This window comes from Rhinopithecus roxellana, chromosome 3, assembly GCF_007565055.1.
Source record: "Rhinopithecus roxellana isolate Shanxi Qingling chromosome 3, ASM756505v1, whole genome shotgun sequence".
NCBI classification, from domain to species: Eukaryota; Metazoa; Chordata; class Mammalia; order Primates; family Cercopithecidae; genus Rhinopithecus; species Rhinopithecus roxellana.
The window spans coordinates 112525157-112548382 of NC_044551.1; the positions used below are offsets into that span (position 1 = coordinate 112525157).

The 23226-nt window shown below is 39.4% G+C and overlaps 1 protein-coding gene across 6 annotated transcripts in view; it reads left to right on the forward strand.

The window, feature by feature from the left end:
* The first annotated feature begins 6029 nt into the window (after window positions 1-6029).
* TCERG1 (transcription elongation regulator 1) overlaps window positions 6030-23226 on the forward strand; it is a 64174-nt gene continuing 46977 nt past the window's right edge. For 3 of the 6 annotated variants that reach the window (XR_749589.2, XM_010378209.2, XM_010378210.2), the window contains exons 1-5: window positions 6045-6128; window positions 13733-13958; window positions 15862-16014; window positions 17584-18007; window positions 22199-22441. Coding sequence is in view for 5 of the 6 variants with exons in the window: in XM_010378209.2 (XP_010376511.2) it covers window positions 6070-6128; window positions 13733-13958; window positions 15862-16014; window positions 17584-18007; window positions 22199-22441 (1105 nt within the window). In the remaining variant the exon portion in view is untranslated. Of the gene's footprint in view, window positions 6129-10042; window positions 10165-13732; window positions 13959-15861; window positions 16015-17583; window positions 18008-22198; window positions 22442-23226 lie in introns of those variants that run through there. The other 3 variants (XM_010378208.2, XM_010378211.2, XM_030927206.1) reach the window with 3 other exon arrangements.

The following is a 23226-nucleotide window of genomic DNA, read 5'->3' on the forward strand; positions in this document are numbered from 1 at the left end:
GCTAATCTGGGAGAAGCGCTGAATCATCTGGGCTGGGTATGGAAAACAGATGGCATCGCCTTTCTCAACTCAGACTCTGAAAAGGTCAGCACTGCTCTGGGCCTTACTCTGATGACACAAAATTGGCACAAGGATGGCCATACAAATCAACACCAGTTAATACACTGGCTACCCAATGACCAGTTAGATTTCTTCTTGGAAGACTTCTTACCTATAGATATCCAGAGATTTGGCAGTGATGTGTGGACACTAGACTGGGAGGTGAGTCAGATGCTGCCTTTACATCCGCGTTGAATAGGATGAGTGAGAGGAGAAAGTGAGTTTACAGAAAGAGGAGACTAGAGCAAACAGGCAAAGATAACCAGAGAGCAGAGGGCATGTGGCCCCTGAGAAGGAAAGGAAGAGAGTGGGAAACGCTGTAGGTCCTCAAAGCTTTCCAGCCCCTATAAAGGTCACAGCAACTAGACCTCTTGTCCACAGAATTGATTAGTTTTGTTTTCTCACGAATACTAATTTCACTTATGCTAATTTGGCTTCTTTTCCTTACAACCAAAACATTGTCATGACTAGAATAGATTTCTGCACCATGGTTGAGTAGATCATTTGACCTCTATAGATTAAAAAAAAAAAAAGGTATGGATTGGGAGGGTGAATAGAATGATATTAACACTTGCATATTACTGAATCAATATACTCACAAAGATGCAATTATTTACTTCAGTTCAGGAATTCTCAGCCCCATCCAAGCAGCCTATATGCTGACACTACTTAATAGCTGAACATATAACAACATTTTCTGAGTTTTCTTACATCCTAGATCCAATGGACAATAGGGGATGAGAGGTTAGAACTTGTTCTGAATTCCATAAATAAGTTATAGGTTGATGAAGTGACAGTTTGAAGGTAGATGCAATGCAGATGTCATCTGGAGAAGTATTACCTGCTGCCCACAGACATCCATACAGAATGACAGAAGCCTGGGGAGACTTTATGGTCTAATTGCTGATTGGGAGTAGAGCAGATTGGTTATGAATGCGGACTCTGTAGCCTGGAGGCCTAAGTTTGAATTCTAATTGTGTCATTCACTAGCTGTGTGACTCAGGATGCATTACTTAATCTCTCTGTGCCTTTGTTATCTGTAAAATAGAAATAATAGCAATGCTTACCTCATAGAGTTTTTGTAAAGTTTCAAATGTGTTAGTACATTTAAAGTGCTTAAAACAGTGCCTTGCATGTAGGAAATGATTGATAAATATTACTTATTAAGTGAGATGCTTATGTAACATGCTCAGCATACTACAAGCTCAGGAAATGTAAGCTACTATTATTATTTTCTGCTATAATCCTGTATGTTGATTTAGTATGACACTTCCTATTCATGGAGTAATATTGTTTATTTAGTCCTAGTTTCTTGGCTATCTCATTGTCTTCACTTACATATATGCAAAAAGGTGGACCCTACCTTGATTTTGAGCTTCTCGGTAAAGCACTAGCTAGCAAAATGCCCTTTTGTAGTCCATTCTGGCTGCTGTAACAAAATACCATAGACTGGGTGGTTCATAAACAATAGAGATTTATTTGTCACATTCTAGAGACTGGGGAGTCCAAGGCCAAGGTGCCAGTAGATTTGGTGTCAGGTGAGAACTGGCTTCCTCAGACGACCTGCTCACTCTAACCTCATGTGGCAGAAGAGGGCGAGAGGTCCCTCCTGGGCCTCTTTTACAAGCACTCTAGCCACATTCATAGGGTTCTGCCCCCATGACCTAGTCACCTCCCAAAGGCCTCGCATCCTAATACAATCACCTTGTGGGTAAAAATTTCAACATAGGAATTTGGGGGGACATAAATATCCAGACCATAGCAGCCCTATAGAAACTATGGAAACAAATATTACTTATTGATGATTTTTAGTTGCTGCCTATGCCATGGTAAATAGTTTACTTATGAAATCTCAGGGCAACTCTTTGTTTTCCAAATAAAAAGGTCAAAGCTATGAGAAGTGACTTGCCCAAGATTATACGGCCAGTAGTTGATAGAGCCAGGACTAGAATCCTGATCTAATTTACCCCAAAGCTCATTAGCAACTGCTATCCCTACTGCCTGTGAGGGAGCTAGCAGATGCATCCAGCCTGGGATTCTCTATTTCTGAGATCTCTTTAAATATTTCAAAGACCAGTATTTCCAGTCAGGAATAACATAGCTGCACAGTTTATGGGTTAATAAGCGTGTTATTAGGAGCTGGGGCTTCAGCCAGGAAAACAGTCTTTTTAAAGCATTTACAGTCTAGAAATTATACATTGTGATTTGGGTGAGATGCAGGATTTAGTGGTCTCTAACTGGCTTTGGTGTTAGACACACATGTGGTTGGTTGAATTCTGGCTTCCCCTCTTTTCAGCTATCTGAATGTCACCTTGCATCAGTCCTATCATCTATCTGAGCCTCAGTTTCCCCATTTGTAAATTGGGAACAATACATCCACCTTGCAGGGCTGCTGAAGGGATTAGAAATAGTGTATATAATGTACCTCCTATGGATTTAAGATAGGTACTCAAAAATGGCAGTTGTTTTCTTAAAGCCTGATTCCGCATTGGAACCAGTTCTCAAGAGCCAATTCTGATGAGTGTCTTCACAGCAGGACCTAAGCCCTGATGAAATAATTTGTCTGAAGCCAACATTGTCTCTTCATTTCATCTTGATATGCTAATTTTGGGGGGTCTATAATTCAATGGTTATCAATTGAGCAAGGATGGTATTTGCTATTCTGTTCTGTGTAGTTGTGTACATTGTCAGTATCCTAATAGTTATCAAGCTTTGACCACAGGAAAGTCCCTTTGGTCTCTTAAAAGATGCACTGAATCTCAATTCCTTTTTCATTTTGATTCAATAAAATGGTTCACTCTAGAAAAGCAGTATAGACATAGTTCAAGTCAGATATTTGCAACATGTTGTATATAACCATTGAGCTCAAACTACCTGAATTTCAAGGACATATTTATGGGGATACACTATAGCAATGAAATAATGAAATATATATACACATATGATTATCATATACATGTGATAGATATACATATGTATATACTTTATTTAAAAGATTATACTATAATATAAATATCTTAAAGTAGATTTAAATAACATAATAAAAACTATCAGATAATACAATTTTAATACCTGCAAGGAGTTTCTTCAGACTGACTTCAGACTGAGTTTGTTTTCTTTTTTTTTTTTTTTTTTTAAATTTGAGATGAAGTATCATTCTGTCACCCAGGCTGGAGTGCAATGGTGAGATCTCGGCTCACTGCAACCTCTGCCTCCTAGGTTTAAGCGATTCTGCCTCAGCTTCCCAAGTAGCTGGGACTACAGGTGTGCGCCACCACGCCTGGCTAATTTTTGTATTTTTTTAGTAGAGACGGGGTTTTGCTATGTTGGCCAGGCTGGTCTCGAAATCCTCAGGTGATCCACCTGCCTCAGCTTCCCAAAGTGCTGGGATTACAGGCGTGAGCCACTGCACCCAACCTGTTTTCATCTCTTATATATGCTAGTGACTTACTTTCTATAAGGTATCCTTTTTGAATTTTTTTTTTTTGGTAGGGATTAGTTTGTAATGAGCCATCTATACCAGTATTATTTTCAGAATAATTGACCAGAACTTGGGGATACAAGCTAATGTTGAAAAAGGGATCCAACCCCCAACTTCTGGTCAAACTATAGTTTATTCAAATGTCATATCTTTTTTTTTTTTTCTTTTTTAAGATGGTGTCTCATTCTGTATCACAGGCTGGAGTGCAGTGCTGCAATTATAGCTCACAGTAGCCTCCACCTGCCGGGCTCAAGTGGCCCTCCCACCTCTGCCTGTCAAGCAGCTGGGACCACAGTCATGCACCACAATGCCTGGCTAATATTTTTGATTTTTGTAGTGATGAGGTCTCCCCATTTTGCTCAGGTTGGTTTCAAACTCCTGAACTCAAGCAGTCCTCCCCCCTTGGCCTCCCAAAGTGCTGGGATTACAGCCCTGAGGCACTGCACCCAACCTCAAATACCACATCTTTAACAAAATTTTCACCATTTTCTCCTTCTCCAATTACTCATGCTCAGAATTGTGTGAAGCCTTTATCACAATTTATCATATTTAATTGATTTTGAATATTTAACTGGAATTCAGTGTAGATGGTGTTTTTTAATTAAAATATAATTCACATACAGTAAAATTCACCTTTTAAAGTATACAATTTGGCTGTGTGCAGTGGTTCACACCTGTAATCCCAGCACTTTGGGAGGCCAAAATGGGCAGATCACTTGAGCTCAGGAATGCAAGACCAGTCTGGCCAATATGGCAAAACCCCGTCTTTACCAAAAATATAAAAAATCAGCTGGATATGGTGGCGGAGGCCTGTGGTCCCAGCTCCTTGGGAGGCTGAAGTGGGAGGATAGCTTGAGCCTGGGAGGCGGAGGTTGCAGTGAGCTGATATCATGCCATTGCACTCCAGCCTGGGTGACAGAGTGACACTCCCTCTCAAAATAAGTAAATAAATAGTATAGAATTCAATGGGTTTTAGTATATTAACAAAGTTGTGCAACCATTAGTGCTAGCTCCAGAACATTTTTATCATCCAAAAATAAATTCCATATCCATTAGCAGTCACTTCCAATTCCTCATTCCCCTCTACCTCCTGGAAACCACTATTCTACTTTCTGTCTCTATGGATTTGCCTGAAATGCAATGTAATTTCATCACATTTCATGTAAATGGAATCATAAAACAGGTGGCCTTTTTGGATGTGGCTTTTTATGTCCGAACAATGTTTCATTGTACAGTTATACCATGTTTCTTAACCATTCATCAGCTGATGGTCATTGGGTTATTACAATACTTTTTGGCTATCATGAATATTGCTGCTGTGAACATTTGTGCACACGTTTTTATGTGGATCCAATTATTTAGGCTCACAGTATTTCGTAGTGGTGTTTTGCTACTACGCTGACTGGGGTTAAGACCAGGCTCTGCTATTTAGTAGATGTGTGACCTTGGGCAAGCTACTTAACTTCTCTGCTCCTCAAGCTCATCTACAAACAGTGACTATGTTATCCACCTCTTAGTGATTTTTGAATCTTAAAGGAGTTAACGTACGGGACGTACTTAGATCCGGGTTTGCTACATGGTTAGCAAACATGGTAAGCATGCTACATGGACATGCTTACATGGTCCAAGTAAAATTTATCTATTAGTATTATTTTAATATTTTAGGACTTTAATAAAAGGGCTCATCTTCATTGTACCTTTGAAACCCCAAATCCTAAACTTTTTTTGTTGTTAATTAGAAAAACGAAATAAATATTCAGAATCGTCTGGTATTCTGGGTGTGCTAATTTCAGACAAGCACATTTTGAGATTGAGGGAGAGATGGTAAAGCTGTAAATTGAAAAGAGGCTTGCCTTCACCAATTTACCTTTCCTAATGCAGCAACTTATAACACCTATTCGTTTGCAACTATTTAGTATAAATTGGGAGGTATTCTTGTAATTAATAATATATTATTTAATAACATGTATATAGAGCTGAGTGGTGACTTGACTCCTGCTACTGTAAAGCTAGGGAATAGCGGCTTTTCACAGCAACTGTGCAATTGGTTTAGGCGAGGCCCAGTTCGATTTTGATTGGCTTGCCCAGTGGAAATGCTCTCCGCCTCAGCTACTACTGGCCAATATGGCTCCACAATTGGCTGTCCCGGAAGCCGACAGACACGTGGCTACCTCAGGCTGAGCCGAACGTGGGAGGACTTAGTTCTGCCTACCGCGAGAGGGCGCCGGCGGTTCCTCACTGCTAAAATCACATTTCCCATAAAGCCCCCGAGCCACCAATCAACTGGCTGTCTTCATACCGCTTTCAAAGTCGGCGGGCCCCTTTTCCAATAGCAAGGAAGATACCGCCCCCATCTCGAAGATTGATGGAAAGATTGACCAACCACATCTCAGACCTCTGCTATCTCCTCCTCTCTTGTTGGGGATTGACGATTTTCCTAGCCAATAAGGGACGCCGGGTCGGCGGGTGGATGAACGCGGCCCTCTGTAATGGCGGAGCGTGGCGGGGACGGGGGCGACGGTGAGCGATTCAACCCGGGGGAGCTCAGGTAAGGGACGCTGCCCTCCCTCACATCTCTGCTCACGAGAGCCCTAGGTGCTAGACCTGCCATGTGGAGATCCGGGGCGGACGGGGGTAGCGGAGCCGCGGCCGCCCTGGGCCAGGACCGCATGGGGCTTAAGAAGGGGGAAGGGGAAGGGGAAGGTGGCTTGAATGAGAGCCGGGCCCGGGCTGGGCCAGGGCCTCCGGCGGGTTCTTCGGCTGCTTCTTAGTGCTTTCTTGGGGCTCCGCCGCCCCTCGCGGCCTGCGGCCCGCTGGCCGGGCCCGGTGCTCCCGCCTTTGCGCCCCGCCTCAGCCGCGTGTCGCCTCCATCTCGGCCGACCAGAGTCTTTCCCCCGGCCGCGTTCCGCTGCGGGCCTGGTTTTCCTCATCGACGTCCCTGCACTTCGCAGTTACTTCCCTTGTACCGCTCGCCACTTCTGGCTAAGCCTTCTCCACGCCCTCCCCAGCTATTTGGGCTCCCCACGTTTGCCCTTTCATTTTATCCCCCTTATCGCTTGCCTTTCTTAACTTCAGTGGTTTTTCTTCCTTTTTTCATCCCTTTATTCCTTATTATTCTGTAGTAGTGAGTAACAACAACAGTAGCAACCGCTTATTAGGCACTTACCGTGTGCCAGTAAACCCTTGACTTAGGTTTGTCTCATTTAATCCTCACGACCACCGTTTGGAGTAGTTGCTGTTAACATTTTGCAGGCCACAGACCAGAGGCATCTTCAGTTGTTACTCGCCCATCTTACAGGTGAGGTAACAGCCTTGTGGAGGTTGAGTCAGTAGAATAAGATTGCATAGGCGGATTTGTGGCTCCAGGAAGTGGCTCGAACTCAGGCAGGTTTCAGAGCCTGCAATCCCGATTGGCATTCTATTCGCCTACTACTCGTGCCATTTCACTGACCAATGCAGTGACCTTTTTTCCCCTGGAACCTCAATGCCTATGAATTTGTAATTAAAATTTGGTAAAATAAGAGTGACCTGGAGAAATCTTTTGGTCAGTGGTTTTTGAGGAAAAGAGGTATTATGCTTTATGTGTATATGGTACTTTTTTTTTTTCTTTATGGGAGAAATGGCATTTCGGATGTTCAGCTCCTATTCTGAACTGGGCTGTTGTCAACATTTGAAAATGAGAAAGAGCAGTGTAGATTATGAGGACCCTTGATACTGTCTAGAGCCTAAGATGAAATTGTGTAAGGAAATGGGTATTGGTATTCAAGGTTTTAGAAGAGGAAAATGCCTTTCAGATTCTGCATGGCCACAAACACAAATCCCTACTTTGGCAGAAATGAAATTTTGTCTTATTTCAGAGACACATCTGAAATCCTTTAAACTCCTGATGTATACAGTATTGATGAGTGATCAAGGTGAATTGTCAGGATCTTTCAATATTAGCTATGCCAAGCTTATTCCTGATTTCGGTCTTAAAGGGAGCTTACTTAGCTAGTTTCAGATGGATTTATTAGGGAACATTCTTTTGCATTTTAGAAAGTATCTTTCTAAAGCTTTTAAAAATATCCTTATTAATAAAGCCGTTTAGACTTTATTAATGTTGCACAACTGATTTGAATAGGGCTTTAATTTGCAAATGAATGTGCCCTGTTGCAAATGTTTTATACCGTACCCTCTTGGATTGGAACTTGCTTGCAGAGCATACTGTACAGATCTTTATTTTAGCATTTGTCATGAAATTAGGTGTGTATGTGGCCTCTTTGATGGCAGAAGTTGGGGCTTTATTTTTGCATTGTATTTGTATCCTGAATGTACTTCATGGTGTGTCTGTCATAACCTCCTGGCAAATGAGATATTCTGTAGTTATGTTGTAAATAAATGAAGATAGGAGATTTAAAGATACTTCACTTACTGGGCCAACATTTATTGTGTACTACGTGACAGTTGCTGGCAGTAGTTCCCTGAACCAGACCAAAAAAAGACGTTTGTCCTGCAGGAGCTTCCAGCTTGTAAGAGCTATCTAAATTGTAAATGAAATCAACCACATCAGATGATTAAATTTGCCTGTAAGTGTGAAGTGACTTACACGAGGTCGCTGGTTGGTTGGCAGGGTCTGGACTAAACCTCAGGTCTCTTCAATCACAGTTTATAGAATTCGCTCCTCATATATCAGTAGCATCTTTTTATTTCTTGCCCCTCCAATTAAAGTATTGTCTTTAGCATTGGGGAGATTGCATATCTGGATAGAGTACTTCTGTTATAGAAAAATACCTTATGTTTGTATTTCCATGATCTTGTGAAATATTTTTGTTATTTTTATTCATGCAAGTAGGCTTTTGTTATTCAGAAAGGTTGTAAGTGGTAGGAATATAAACCACAATAGATGGAAAATTTATAGACATTCCAAATGCCATTAAAGTAACTTCCAGAGTCATTTGTATAGATCCTTTCCCTAGGGCCTTTGTTTACCTATCAGTACTTAAGATACTTGCAATCTAAATTTTGTTATCTATAAAATGAGAATAAGAATATTCTGGTGTTGTCACTGACTAGCTGCCTTAAGAAAATTATTTTTGTGTGCTATCGTTTCCTCTGTAAAAATGGTGCCAAACTTACCTTATTAGGCTGTAGTGAGGATTAAGAGTTAATACGGATAATGTCTGTATAACCATACTGGTATATAGTAACTTTACTATCATTATTAAAACAATAATGTGTTTTAATGTGTTGCAACAGTATACTAAAGGGAACTATATACTAGTGGCTAAAGATAATTCAGAAGTAAATGGGAGATTTCTTTATAGCATTTATCATAATTGAAAACTCAAATTGAGAATAATGAGCGTGAGAGGGCCTGGAGAGGCTAGAAGTGGGAAAGCAGTTTGAGCTGACATTTAAACTTGAAGGCTGAATAATGAGAAGGAGCTAGTTATGTGAAAATCCGGGGAAGAACATGCCAGGCAAAGAGAACAGGTATAGAGGCTTCAAAGTAATAAACTTGAAATATTTAAAGGAAAAGACTAGAATTTGTGGAAAGGTTAATGTGGGCCAAGTAATACAGGGCCTGATAATAATAATTATAGTAATAATAACTAACATTACTAATATTAATACTATTTAACACTTCCCAGTACTATTACTGTACTAATGTTACAGAAACAGTAATAATAGCTAATAACTTAGATAGCACTAAGTGCTAAGCCCTATTCCAAGTACTTTATTAGCTCATTTAATCCTCACTGCAGGTTTGGTGAGGTGGTTGTGATGAAGCAGTATGATATGAAGAGCCCAGCCCATGTTCTGTGCGTAATTAACATCAGAAAATGGCAACTTTAGGCTATTCAAAAAAGGAAATTATGTGAATTTTGTCACCATTTTAGTGGCAGACTTTTGAAAAGCATCCCAAATTAATAGTGAAATGCCTTTTACAGAAAAACACTGCTAGGTTTTGTGGGGGAATGAAAGTAATGATAGCTGAAGTAGTTTACTATGTACCAGGTACCACCCTAAATGTTTCACTAGGATTATCTCATTGAACAGAGGTATCAGATACCTTTTCTGTTCCTCACTCATTCACATCTGAGGAAACTCAAGACTCAGAAATTACGTAACTAGCCTGACAACAAAAGACAGAGTCCTAACAGAGCTTTTTTATGGTTCTGGGTCTTAAATACTTAACTTCAGGCTGTAACCAGGAAGTATGAAATTGTACAGAAATGAATACTGTAGACTTTTTGAAAAAAAGGAGAGTCAGATGGAAAAAAAATCTAAGAGTAGGGTACATTATTAACTTTCAAGCCTGAAACAGAGTGTCTTTCCTTGGTGGTCAACTTTGTTTTTTGCCCTGAAAGGTTGGACGTTCCTTCAGTAACAGTGGCCTCTGTCTTTTGGGGATGCATATAATTTGAAAAATACCTTTTGACTATTTTGATGCAATCCATATTCTTTCTTTTTTTTTTTTAGACAATGTCTTGCTCTGTCTCCCAGGCTGAAGTGCAGTAGTGTGATCTTGGCTCGTTGCAACCACCACCTCTCAGATTCCTGCTGTTCTCCTGTCTCAGCCTCCTGAGTAGCTGGGATTACAGGCAGGTGCCACCACATCGGGCTAATTTTTGTATTTTCAGTAGAGAGGGTTTCACCATGTTGGCCAGGATGGTCTCAAACTCCTGACCTCCGGTGATCCACCCACCTTGGCCTCCCAAAGTGCTAGGATTACAGGCGTGAGCCACCAGGTGGCATCCGGCCCACATTCCTTTTTAACTCATATTTTCTAACCTTTGGATTGTAGGATCATTTGCAAATTTGATTCAATATACTTGGTGTAGTAGTTCTAGACTTGTTTACAATCCTGGTGTAATCCTTGTTATGCCAGGATTGTAAACAAGTCCAGAAGGCAAATTAGTTTTTTTTTTTTTTTTAATTTTTAAATTTTTTTGAGACTTGATTCTTGCTCTGTTGCCCACGCCGAAATGCGGTGGTGCAATCTTGGCTCACTGCAACCTCTGCCTCCCGGGTTTGAGTAATTTTCATGCCTCAACCTCTCAAGTAGCTGGGGCTGCAGGCGTGCACCACCATGCTTAGTGAATTTTTGTATTTTTAATAGAGGCAGGGTTTTGCCATGTTGGCCAGGCTGGTCTCGAACTCCTGGCTTCAGGTGATCTACCCACCTCTGCCTCCCAAAGTGCTGAGATTACAGGCATGAGCCACTGCTCCTGGCCTAAATTGGTTCTTTATTAGGATTTTTTTGGTGTGTCTCAGAATTGAACTATGATGTGGTAAATTTAGAGAAAGTTCAAAGGGTAATCTATAAGCAGAGGGTTGAAAAATGTCAGAGAGTTGAAAGAGCCTGGTAAGGAAAGACTATAAGAATGATTTTTTTCAAATATATAAAGAATATAATTCTTTATATATTTGTTAATTCCTCTCTTGAGGACAGAAATGTAGATTTTTTATTTATAATGTAGATGTATAATAGCTACTGGGAATACCATGATAGGTAGTCAGTAAATGGGTGAAATTGTAAAAATTTTTTTAAGATCCTACATACCCTACTTGTAAGGTAGTTTGGGTACAGTGTCACCTAGGTATTCAGTGGTTCAGGCAACAAATACTGATATTAATATTTGTTCAGCCCTGTTATGTACAGATCTTTGTGCTAGGGATACAAGAGTGAACAGAATTCCTACTCTGAAAGGGGCATTTGCCTGTGTTTGAATCCTCTGTTTTGTTTATTTATTTATTTTTGAGACAAACCCTTGCTCTGTTGCCCAGACTGGAGTGCATTGGCATGATCTCAGCTCACTGTGACCTCCACCTCTTGGGCTCAAGCGATTCTCCTGCCTCAGCCTCCCAAGTAGCTTAGATTACAGGCGTGCACCACCATGCCCAGCTAATTTTTTTGTGTTTTTTAGTAGAGATAGGGTTTCACCATGTTGGCCAGGTTGATCTCGAGTTCCTGACTTCGAATGATCTGCCTGCCTTGGCCACCAAAGTGCTGGGATCACAGGCACAAGCCACCGTGGGCCACCTGAATCCTGGCTTTAATACTGAACCGATTGTTTGGCCTTGGACAAGTGACTTCTTTGCTTTAGTTCTTTATCTGTAAACTGAGATTAATGGTATCCATCTCATCGGGTTGTTTTGATGATTAAAAGACGTAATATTTGAAAAGAACTTAGAGTAAGCACTGCCTTGCTCATAGTAAGCACTTTTAAGAGTTAATAATTCTCTTACAAAAGCGCTTGGGGGAAGAGATAGATAATACTATCTCATGTGACATTACTTATTTGCTTAAATGCTGTGGAGAAAATACTTAGGGAGTTGAGAGTGAGAGGTGGTGGGGTAGTGTGCCCTACAGGGAAAGGCTTTCCCTTTAGATAGAGACTACTAATCATCTCCTAAGTTACCCCCTGCCCCCTTTAAAAACTTTGGAGGTAATTTCAAACTTAAAAAATGTCGCAAAAATAAAGCTAGAGTGTCTTCAATGTTAATATTTTACCTTTTCTGCTTTACTATTTGCATGCACACATGCCTCCTCTTTGTTATTCTGAACTGCAAGGGTAAGGTATACCTATGGCTTTTTACCCCTCAATACTTTAGTATTTTCTAAGAATAGAGATAGTATTTTTCTTAACTACAGCCTAATTATCAACTTCATAAATTTGTAATAATACTTTAATCTGTTGTGCATATTCCAGTGTTGTCAGTTGATCTGGTAATGCCCTGTATGGCGTTTCCTCCTGTTATTACAGAATTCAATCTAGAGTTAAAATTGTGTTGTTATTGGCCGAGCATGGTGGATCATGCATGCAATCTCAGTACTTTGGGAGGCCGAGGTGTGCAGATCGTCTGAGGTCAGGAGTTCGAGACCAGCCTTGCCAACATGGTGAAACTCTGTCTTTAAAAAAAAAAAAAAATTGTGTTATTGTGTCTCTTTAAACTTCTTTGGAGCATTTCCACGCATTTCTTTGTCTTTTAAGGATAACACTGACACTTCTGAAGAATACACATCCCCCTTTTAATAGAACGAACATTCCTTCTGGCCGGGCGCTGTGGCTCATGCCTGTAATCCCAGCACTTTGGGAGGCGAAGGAGGGCAGATCATGAGATCAGGAGATCAAGACCATTGCCAACATGGTGAAACCCTGTCTCTACTAAAATGCAAAAAAAAAAAAAAAAAAAAAAAAAAATTAACTGGGCATGGTGGTGCACGCCTGTAGTCCCATCTAGTTGGAAGAAGAATAGCTTGAACCCGGGAGGCGGAGGTTGCAGCGAGCCCAGATTGTGCCACTGCACTCTAGCCTGGCAACAGAGTGAGACTTGGTCTCGAAAAAAAAAGAAAAGAAAAGAAAGAACATTCCTTCCTTATTCTTATTCTGAGTTTGTTTGATGTTTTCCCCATTATTAGATTGAGGTTATACATTTTTGGCTGGAATAGGTGATGTTGTATCCCTCTCAGGCACACATTATCTGTCCTTCTTAGATGATAATTAGTTTTGATCACTGGGTCAAGGTATTACCCAATTTCCTTATTACCTAGAGTGTTTTGTTTTTTTCATCCTTTCTTGCAACTTTAAGCAGCATGTGGGTAAATACTTTAAGATCATCCAGATAACCCTCTTGTCTAAATTTTTGCCTAGACTCGGCATCCCTTGATCATTCATCCAGACTAGATCATCCATTGATGTAAGTTTTTTTTTTTTTTTTTTTTTTTTCCTGAGATGGGGCCTTGCTCTGTCGCCCAGGCTGGAGTGCAGTGGCATGATCTTGGCTCATTGCAACCTCCACCTCATGGGTTCAAGTGATTCTCCTGCCTCAGCCTCCCCAATAGCAGGAAGTACAGGCGTGCGCCTCCATACCCGGCTACTTTTTGTGTTTTTAGTAGAGATGGGGATTCACCATGTTGGCCAGGTTGGTCTTGAACTCCTGACCTCAGGTGACCCACACTCCCTCGGCCTCCCAAAGTGCTGGATTACAGGTGTGAGCCACCGCACCCGGCCCATTGATGTAGTTTTTATCGTGATGGTTGCAAAATGATGACTTTCCAACTCCAGTTAGACTTAAGAACCTTTTAAATTTGATGTAATTAGAGATCAGTAGCTACATTTTTGTAATTTTAAGAAAGAAAAATTTATTCCTTGCTCTCCCATGCAGGATGGCCCAACAGCAGGCCTTGAGGTTCCGAGGTCCGGCTCCCCCACCAAATGCAGTGATGCGAGGCCCACCACCTCTGATGCGACCTCCTCCACCTTTTGGTATGATGCGAGGCCCTCCACCACCACCACGGCCCCCCTTTGGACGTCCTCCTTTTGATCCTAATATGCCGCCCATGCCTCCTCCAGGAGGGATACCTCCACCTATGGGCCCTCCACACCTCCAGGTAAAGAATGTAGAGGTTGCCATTTCTTTGTTGGCATCATTATCAATATTATATATGGGTTTTGACTTAAAAACTTATATTCTTAAATAGTTTCAGTTTATAGGAAAATGGGAGCTAAAGAGAAGATCTATATATTAATATGTTTCTTCTAAATTAGTGGTAGTAGTAATTACTAAGGAAATTCAGAATAGAACTCTAAATGGTGATAGAGAAGTATATGTATAAAACCAGGATTCAATAGTTTTTACTTACCTTCAGCTCTGTGAATTGGCTTTAGTAATGCATCTTCTTTGTGGGAAATGAAGTTTGAAATCTTAAGATATTTTTGAGTGGAGAAAATTTGTTTTCAATGATATATGTTGCCAGCAAGTCTAAAAATACATGTATATATATTCCTGAGTAGTTATTGTCCCCAGAAATGGTGCCTAGGATAGAATCTGGAAAGTGACAGCAAACACATTTTATAAGCACAGTTGAATGTTTTTTCTGCCCTGGGGGGAAAAGTAGGGTTATCTTACTATTTTTGAGAAAGATTTATTAGGGGATTTCTTTAAGTAAAAACACTTGTGGTATTTTAACCTGTGGCATATATCCCTCTCCATTGTATCCAGACTTGCTGTCTGAAGTGAGGTCATGAAGGTATCAGCTCTCAAATGTCTCATTTTGGGATTGTATTTTTTTATTTGAGTATGTATCTATGTTTTCTTAGTTTAGCCTGTATAATTCTGAAACCAAATAAATATAGTGGTATCATCTGCCTTCTGTTAGCTTAGACAGTGAAGAATGAATTATATTAAAAATAGAAGAAGGCAATGATGTGCCATTTAAGTGATGTTAACTCTGTTTAGATAGGGTTGTGGTTATGAAAGAGACAGGTTTTAATACTTTGCTCAATAATTTTATGGCCTTCCAAATAACGAATAGCCTCTCCTTCCTTTAAACACATTGTTAAATGATTTTATATTTGCTTCAAGGTTAGAATAAGAAATAGCTTTTTAAGTTATTCTGGTATAATCTTTAACATGTGAATTTGTTCTAATTTGTGTCTTTAAGAGTTAAACCTACTTGTGGAGTATTATAAAATGTAATGAACTAATATAACCCTCTCATTGAAATATATCAAATGTTGTGCTGAGATACTTTCTAATGTTGTCATGCCTTTCTCGGTCTTGAATAATTGTGTGGCTTTACTTTTTATTAAGTCCAAATGATTTTCAGCCAAAGGCTCATGAAACATTTGGGATAGATATTTTGTATAACTTAGATCTGGTGTGCTGACGCCTGAAAGATACTCAACTGAATCCAACAAAGATTGGAGTATGGGAAAGAAATTTTTAGGAAAGTAAAGTACAGCTTCACATTATTAGCATAGTTTGAGTTCCATTATCCAGATTAAGGTGCTTTTGATAATTGAATTTTAGTGTTACTTATAGATTATAGAGGAAATCTTTTAAATCCCTGCTCCAAATGTTTTTATAATGTCATAGTGTCAGTTTTTTAATTTTGAAACTCATTTTTATGTGCAGTGAAAACTTTTTCTTGAAGGATTCTTCAAGAAGCTGTGGAGACAGTGATGTGCCTGGTATTAAAACAGTATATAAAAATCAATTTTTTTAAAAAAAGTAATCCAGCGCCGTGTGTGTGAAAAGCAGAACATATAGAAAGGGAAGAGCAAAATTCAGTGACAGTGTTATAACCCACAGTTGACCACTATTAGTAGTTTGATGTGTTTCTTTCTAGTTCGGTAATTTTTGTTGCAGACATTTTGCTTCTACGACAGGTGAATGTATTTGAATAGACTATAAAACTAGTTTCTCTTACAGTGTTTTACTTTTGAGTAAAATTCAGTAATAATTTGGAGGAAAAGTAATTAAAGTGACTTACTGTTCTTGTGAATTAACAGAGACCACCTTTCATGCCTCCACCCATGAGTTCCATGCCTCCTCCTCCGGGTATGATGTTTCCACCAGGAATGCCTCCTGTGACTGCTCCTGGTACTCCAGCACTACCTCCTACGGAGGAGATATGGGTTGAAAATAAAACTCCAGATGGAAAGGTAAATTATAAAATATAATTTAAGTTGTCATTTTTTTGACAGAGGAGTAAAAAAGAGTTCTGGCAGATTGAGATCAGTGATATTGTCAGTTAAGAATGAGCCTTGGGTAAGCAGGGAAATGGGATAAGACTCCAGGAGAAGCTGATTGGATTCGATTTTTGTGCAGCAGGTATAAGGTTGCCTGGAGTGCTAACACACATTTACCTGTGATTCTGGAAGCTTATGGTCACTTTGGTACCATCTGCGTAGCACATACCAAATTTCAGGCTCCTAGAAGGAAAGCAGGTGTTCAGCATATACTGCATTGTTTGCATAACTGGTTTAGGCACATCAAGCCATTCTTATCGGTAAGGGAATATCAACCCTCCTGAAATCCAAGTTCTCAGACTACAGATAAGGGCCAGCAGGGCTTTCTACAGATAGCTGTCTCAGGTCTGTTACGTTAAATTTCTGCATATAACATGGGTTTCCCTTTGGGTGTTAAAAATACAATGTGCTCATTGTAGAAAATTGGGCTGTGGGGTGGAATTACTTATTTTTTTTTGTTTTGTTTTGTTTTTGTTTTTTTGAGATGAAGTTTTACTCTGTCGCCCAGGCTAGAGTGCAGTAGCGCGATGTTGGCTCACTGCAGCCTCTACCTCCTGGGTTCAAGCAATTCTCCTGCCTCAGCCTCCTGAGTACCTGGGGTTACAGGCACCTGCCATCATGCCTGGCTAATTTTTGTAATTTTGATAGAGACAGGGTTTCACCATGTTGGCCAGGCTGGTCTGAAACTCTTGACCTCAGGTGATCCCACCCACCTTGGCCTCCCAGAGTGCTGCTGGGATTACAGGCGTGAGCAACTGTACCTGGCCCTAAGTTATTTTATTTTTTATTTTTTTATTTTTGAGATGGCTTCTCGTGCTGTCACCCAGCCTGGAGTGCAGTGGTGCGATCTTGGCTCACTGCAACCTCTGCCTCTTGGGTTCAAGCAATTCTCCTTCCTCAGCCTCCCGAGTAGCTGGGATTATAGGTGCCCACCATCACATCTAGCTAAATTTTTGTATTTTTAGTAGAGACGGGATTTTACTATGTTGGCCAGGTTGGTCTCGAGCTCCTGACCTCAGGTAATCTGCTTGCTTCAGCCTCCCAAAGTGCTGGGATTGCAGACGTGAGCCACTGCACCTGGCTATTCTTTATTTTTGAGATGGAGTCTCTGTCGCCTAGGCTGGAGTGCAGTGGTGCGATCTTGGCGCATGGCAACCTCCACCTCCTGGGTTCAAGTGATTCTTTTGCCTCAGCCTCCCGAGTAGCTGGGATTACAGGTGCTTGCCACCACACCTGGCTAATTTTTTAATATTTTTAGTAGAGACAGGGTTTCACTATGTTGGCCAGGCTGGTCTCAAACTCCTGACCTCAAGTGCTCCACCTGCCTCTGCCTCCCAAAGTGCTGGGATTACAGGCATGAGCCACCACGCCTGACCCTATGTTATTTTAAATAGCTTTAAAGATAAAATATGGTTCCATTATTGTTTTTAATAATAATTGACAGATTTTATGATAACCATTGATTTTTTGCTTCCGCTGCAGGTTTATTATTATAATGCTCGGACACGTGAATCTGCATGGACCAAGCCAGATGGAGTTAAGGTTATTCAGCAATCAGAACTGACACCTATGCTTGCAGCCCAGGCACAGGTTCAGGCTCAGGCCCAGGCGCAGGCCCAGGCCCAGGCGCAGGCCCAGGCCCAGGCGCAAGCTCAGGCCCAGGCCCAGGCCCAGGCGCAGGCCCAGGCCCAGGCACAAGCTCAGGCTCAGGCACAAGCTCAGGCCCAGGCCCAGGCTCAGGTCCAGGCCCAGGTCCAGGCACAAGTACAAGCACAAGCAGTTGGAGCTTCCACCCCTACGACCAGTAGCCCAGCACCTGCAGTATCCACTTCAACGTCATCATCCACCCCTTCCTCTACCACTTCTACCACAACAACTGCTACTTCAGTTGCGCAGACAGTATCAAGTGAGTACCACCCAGCATGTGTTTTTATATAGGGGCTAGAGAGGTGAACAAGTAGAGGACTACATTTCATATTGATCCCAGTGTTTCTGGTGTTATCCTTTAATACTAGAATTATTTAAAATACATTTTTGGCACTAAAACTTTTGGGTTAGAGAAAAGCAGGAATTTATATTAATAGGAGAAAGTATTTGCCCAGTTGCAGTTCATGAAGCTAAATTGAGAAAGTGCAGAGTTAGCTGTTCCGTTTGGCCAATAGTAATGCCGGGCATTGTGGGCTTGCAAAATAAGTGTAAGTCTTGGTCCCTACCTTACAGAGTTTCCAGTGTTCCTAATGAAGGAGGCAAGAATAACACATGTGAAACAGTTAGATATTGGTGTGCAAAACTATACAGTGAAAAAGATGTAAGAATTTGGGAAGTGGAGAAACAAGTGGGTGGACTATATGGGTATTTATCATGAAGGAAACAGAGTAGGGTTTAAGTAGGTTCACAGGTAAGGAAAGGATTTTCAGATAGGAGAAGCAACATGAATAAAGGTTAGGAAAATGATAAGTGTAGTTTATGGGGTTTTTAGGAAGCTTCTGAGGTGAGAGGGTTTTATTTTGAAGGGTCTTAAGAACTAGGCAAGTAGGTGAGACAGGCACTGGGGGTCTGTATAAACGCAGTATTTTGCAAGTTTTTTTGGTGTTGGTTTTTTGGGTGGTGATGAAATCAGGGAGGTTTATTAGGAACTTCTCAGTAATCTCTTTTAGAGTAGTTTCTAGACTGGGATGCGAGTAGGTAAATTGAGGAGTTGCCATAGAAGGCAGCAGTCAGAAAGGCAGGAGAATTTTCAGGTATAAACTCACAGAGGCTCAAAGAATAGATCTTTTCTGAAAAGGTGAGAGTCGATTAGTAGCAGATTTCAGGGATGAAGAGAGGGACACAGCTGTTAATTGGCTTAAAAGATTGTCATTAATATGAAAATATTGCTTTCTTTTTGGGAGGTTTCTTTCTTTTTTTCTTTTCGTATTAATATACGGATGTTGCTCCTTACTCTGCAGGTTGAGACTAAGTCCAAAAGTACTTAAATAATGATTTTTTAAAATTCGATATTTGTTATGGCACTTGTCTGAAGATACACAGCTGTTCCTACAGTGTGATTATAATTTGTATTATTTTACTACCAGGATAATTGATAAGAATAAAGAAAAAAAATGTGGGTTTTTTTTCTGATTACTTCAGGGACTTGGGAATTATTAGTGTGTAAGAAATACATATAAGAGAGAAATTAATTGACATTGGCTTCAAATTTGAATTTATGTTATTGATAAAAAACAACTGAAGAAGTTAAGTAAGGTACATATAATAAGGGGATAGCCTTTAAAGATCCTGTCAATGGTTTTTAGATAGTTTGTGGGGGAAATGTACTGAACAGGAAAATGTGAATAGTGTTTTACAAGTCTGTTTGCTTTTGTAGCTAAGGTGAATTTTGATGTGAAAGTGTAACAGTCAAACTAGCTAGTTTGTTAAGGGTGTTTACCTTTTTACAGGCTTAGTGCTTCCCAAACCTCTGGCACGGCAGGAGACTACCAGTTTTTATGGGGGACCTGTGGCAGTAATGGGAGAAGGGGATTAATAAAAGCAATGTAGTTTTATGTGGAGGGTCTGTGTTGCTTAAATTGTCTTTCCTGCGTTCTTAGAAAGGAGAAATAGTAGTACTTCATTTTGTTTTAAGAAAGGTGATTAGCTAGATAATTTAACCATACTATATGTAGTCCATTTCTGTTTTCAGAGTGGTGTGTCAGTAAGCCCATAGCTGTCTTGTGTCCTGTTTGTCAGTTTTGCTTTATTCTTCAGTGATTGGAGGACTTTATTCCCAGAAATATAAAATAGCAAAATAATATTCTTTTTACTGCTTTTAAACATCAGTTTTGATGTTGTCTACGTATTCCAGTGTCTGTTTTTATTTTACTTGATTCAGTATCATAAAGCGTTGTCATACTGCAGTCTTAATATTTCTCCACTTATTATGTATAGTCACTTGTCTTTTTTAGTTAAGATCTGAGACTGGGTTAGTATATTTTGAGGCCTAGTGCTTCACTAGTTGCTTTAGCAAATGAAGTTAGTAGGAATTTACCCACTGAAGTCTTAGATAACATTCTCCCAGTTTCCCATTATTTTATTGCTTTTGTTCTTTTCCTGTCATGACTCATGGCTATTAATCAAATTCAGAAAATGCTGTACTGGAAAGTAAGAGGAATGGGTTGAGGAAATATTTTTTGTCATCTCCATTTGTGTTCTTTTCCACTTGAAATTTGATGCCCTTCTTTATTTTGCTGACTATAGTAGTTTGGAACACAATTTTAGCAATTATCTGAATACTATAATAATATTTAAATTTTAATTTTCTGAACTACAATATAGATCTATGGGGTAAATGGGACTAAAAATTAAGAATATATTTTAATCCCAGTTGAGCATAAACTCAGTTTGTGCAAATTTGTGAAAAATGATGAAGAAATCCTACTTCTCAGGGAAGTTGGGAACAATGACTAGATACGTTTTCAGCCATTATAGTAGATTACAAATGCTGAATGGTATATGTATGGGACTGGGCAAATGTTGCATGTACTTTGTATTTTTTACACTGTTATAAAATTATATTAATATGATACTGTACCCTAAGGCTAGGTCTATGCTAGACCAACAATTCATTCCTGGGCCCCTGAAGATACTTGTTTGGCCCTGCTGTCTATTTAGCCAAGGTGAGTCCCTCATTAACAAGTATGAAATTGCTCACATCTTCCCAGCCTAAGTGAGTTTTTCATTATTAGAAGCTAGAAAAAGATACTGACAGATTTTGTTGTCAGTTGGATTATTGGGTGGTTTGTATTAAACAGTGTGCTTTTGTTTAGAACAAAATTGGCGTAAAGATTGGGAAAGCACTGTTTTCATTTTATTTCATTTGACAAATTCATTCTTAGTCCAATACAGGTAGACATTTTTTTCTTAACATTGAAAAAAGATGAAGTATTTGTTACCAATGAATTACCAAAATGAATTTTATTTTGGAACTAGACGGGTTATGAATAAATAACAAAATTGTTTTGTAACATGTGAGAGTTGAAACTTTTTGAAAAGTATAAAATAAGGATTTTAGTTTTTAGTTTGATTTTAAATGCAATTGCTAGGGATGGAGTGTTTTATTTTCGATATTTAAAAATAATGTGTTAGCAGAACCCAAATGATCTGGAATTTCACATTTTCCTGGTCTCTCACAATGGAAACCTCAGTTTAAAAAATTTTTCATTTTTTTAAAATAATGAGAGAAACCTGAGTTGTTTTTGATTCCATTCATTCATATCCAGTTAGTCATTAGTTATTTGCTTATCTTTTTCTATTCTTTTCTTCCTATGCATCTGTGAGGTTAATTCATCAAATGAAACCTGTTTATTACTCTTCCATACGGGAACCTTTAGTTTGCTATGTACCCCATTTACCTTCACGAAGTCACACAAATAATGTGAATGCATTCTTATAAAAAGTTCAAAGTCTAACAAAGCATATATATTAATAGTAAAATGTGAAAGAGGCATACACAGAAGGTAACTACTGTTAATGTATTTTGGCTTGTATTCTCCTAGATCATTTTCTCTATATTACCTAAGTTCTGCCCTTTTCCTACCCAGTTAAGGACATACACCTTAGCCTTTTGTTCAAGGCTTTCTAATTTCTGTTTCTGGCCCACCTTTCCAGCCACATATGGTTTTGTTGGTATGCCTACTGTTTCACTCATTAACTGGTTGCCTTCAATTTTCTAAACAATTCCTTTTTGTTCTTTATTCTTTGCCTTTATTCATACTTTTCTCACTAGTTTATTTTTTTCTTCTTCTCCCCTCCTGCTATTTTCCTTGTTGAAATCTTAATTTTTCAAGGCTCAGCATCCCAATATAATTTCTATACCCTCTCACAGTTAGAAATGTTCTTTGGGTCTTGATTTATACTGCTATATGTTTATCACATTTTACTTGGTATTTTTATATTTCATTTAACTATTTTCAAGCTTCTTGAAGATGAGACCTTTTGACAGATTTGTTGCAGTGCATAGAATGGTCCCTTAAATACTTAAATTACTGAATGCGTGAATGAATGAATATAGTAAAATGATTTATGAAGGAGTGATACATGTTTTTGTTTTATCTTTTATCAGCACCCACAACACAAGATCAGACCCCAAGTTCTGCTGTTTCAGTTGCCACGCCTACAGTTAGTGTTTCAACTCCTGCTCCTACAGCCACACCTGTGCAAACTGTTCCCCAGCCGCACCCTCAGACGTTACCTCCTGCTGTTCCTCATTCAGTACCTCAGCCAACAACAGCAATACCTGCTTTTCCACCAGTAATGGTACCTCCGTTTCGTGTTCCCCTTCCTGGCATGCCAATTCCACTTCCAGGTAAACCAACGGATTATAATGGTCTTTCCAGCTATGTTTTCATATTGTCAGTTAGTTTGTTCTCATGTGTCTGTTGCGTTTGAAATTTGCCTTGAATCTCACCTGTTTGAAACGTTTTTGAAAGATTCATGGCTAACTGCAATATTTTCTCTTAAGTTTTGGTAAATGTCCTTTTTTTGTTGTTGTTTACATGTCCTAAAATTAGAGCCACATTTAAAGCTACACTTATTTTGAATAATGCCCTCAACGAGTTAAAAATGATCATCTTTTCATGTAAATAACGTTCTAAATGCAATATTTTTGAAGGGTTGAGTCTATGAAGTTGAGAAATCATGTCACAGTAGCTTACATAAGTTGGATGATTTATGTACAGTGCACTGTTGTAAGCACGTTACATGCATTAACTGCTTTAATTTTCACAACCATCTTATGAGATAGGTACACAGACAGGTTAAATTACTTGCCCACCATCACATAGCTAATAAGTGATGATGCTGAGATTTGAGCCTGTGCCCTCCACATCCAGAGAGTAAGCTCTTAATAACTATGCTTAGTTATTGAGAAAAAGCTAAGAAATTTTAAGAATTTAAGAAAATGTGAGTGACTTAACTATAAAACAATTCATATAAAACAGGAACTAGAAGGTTCCCTTGTAACAGTTATGAAGTAAAGCATAATGTGCATAATTTAAAAGTTTAAATTGTTATGGTGAATTGATGTGTTATATTGTCTTAAGAGAAGTCATTAAAACTAGAGAAATAATTAAGAAATATTGTGGAGTGGAA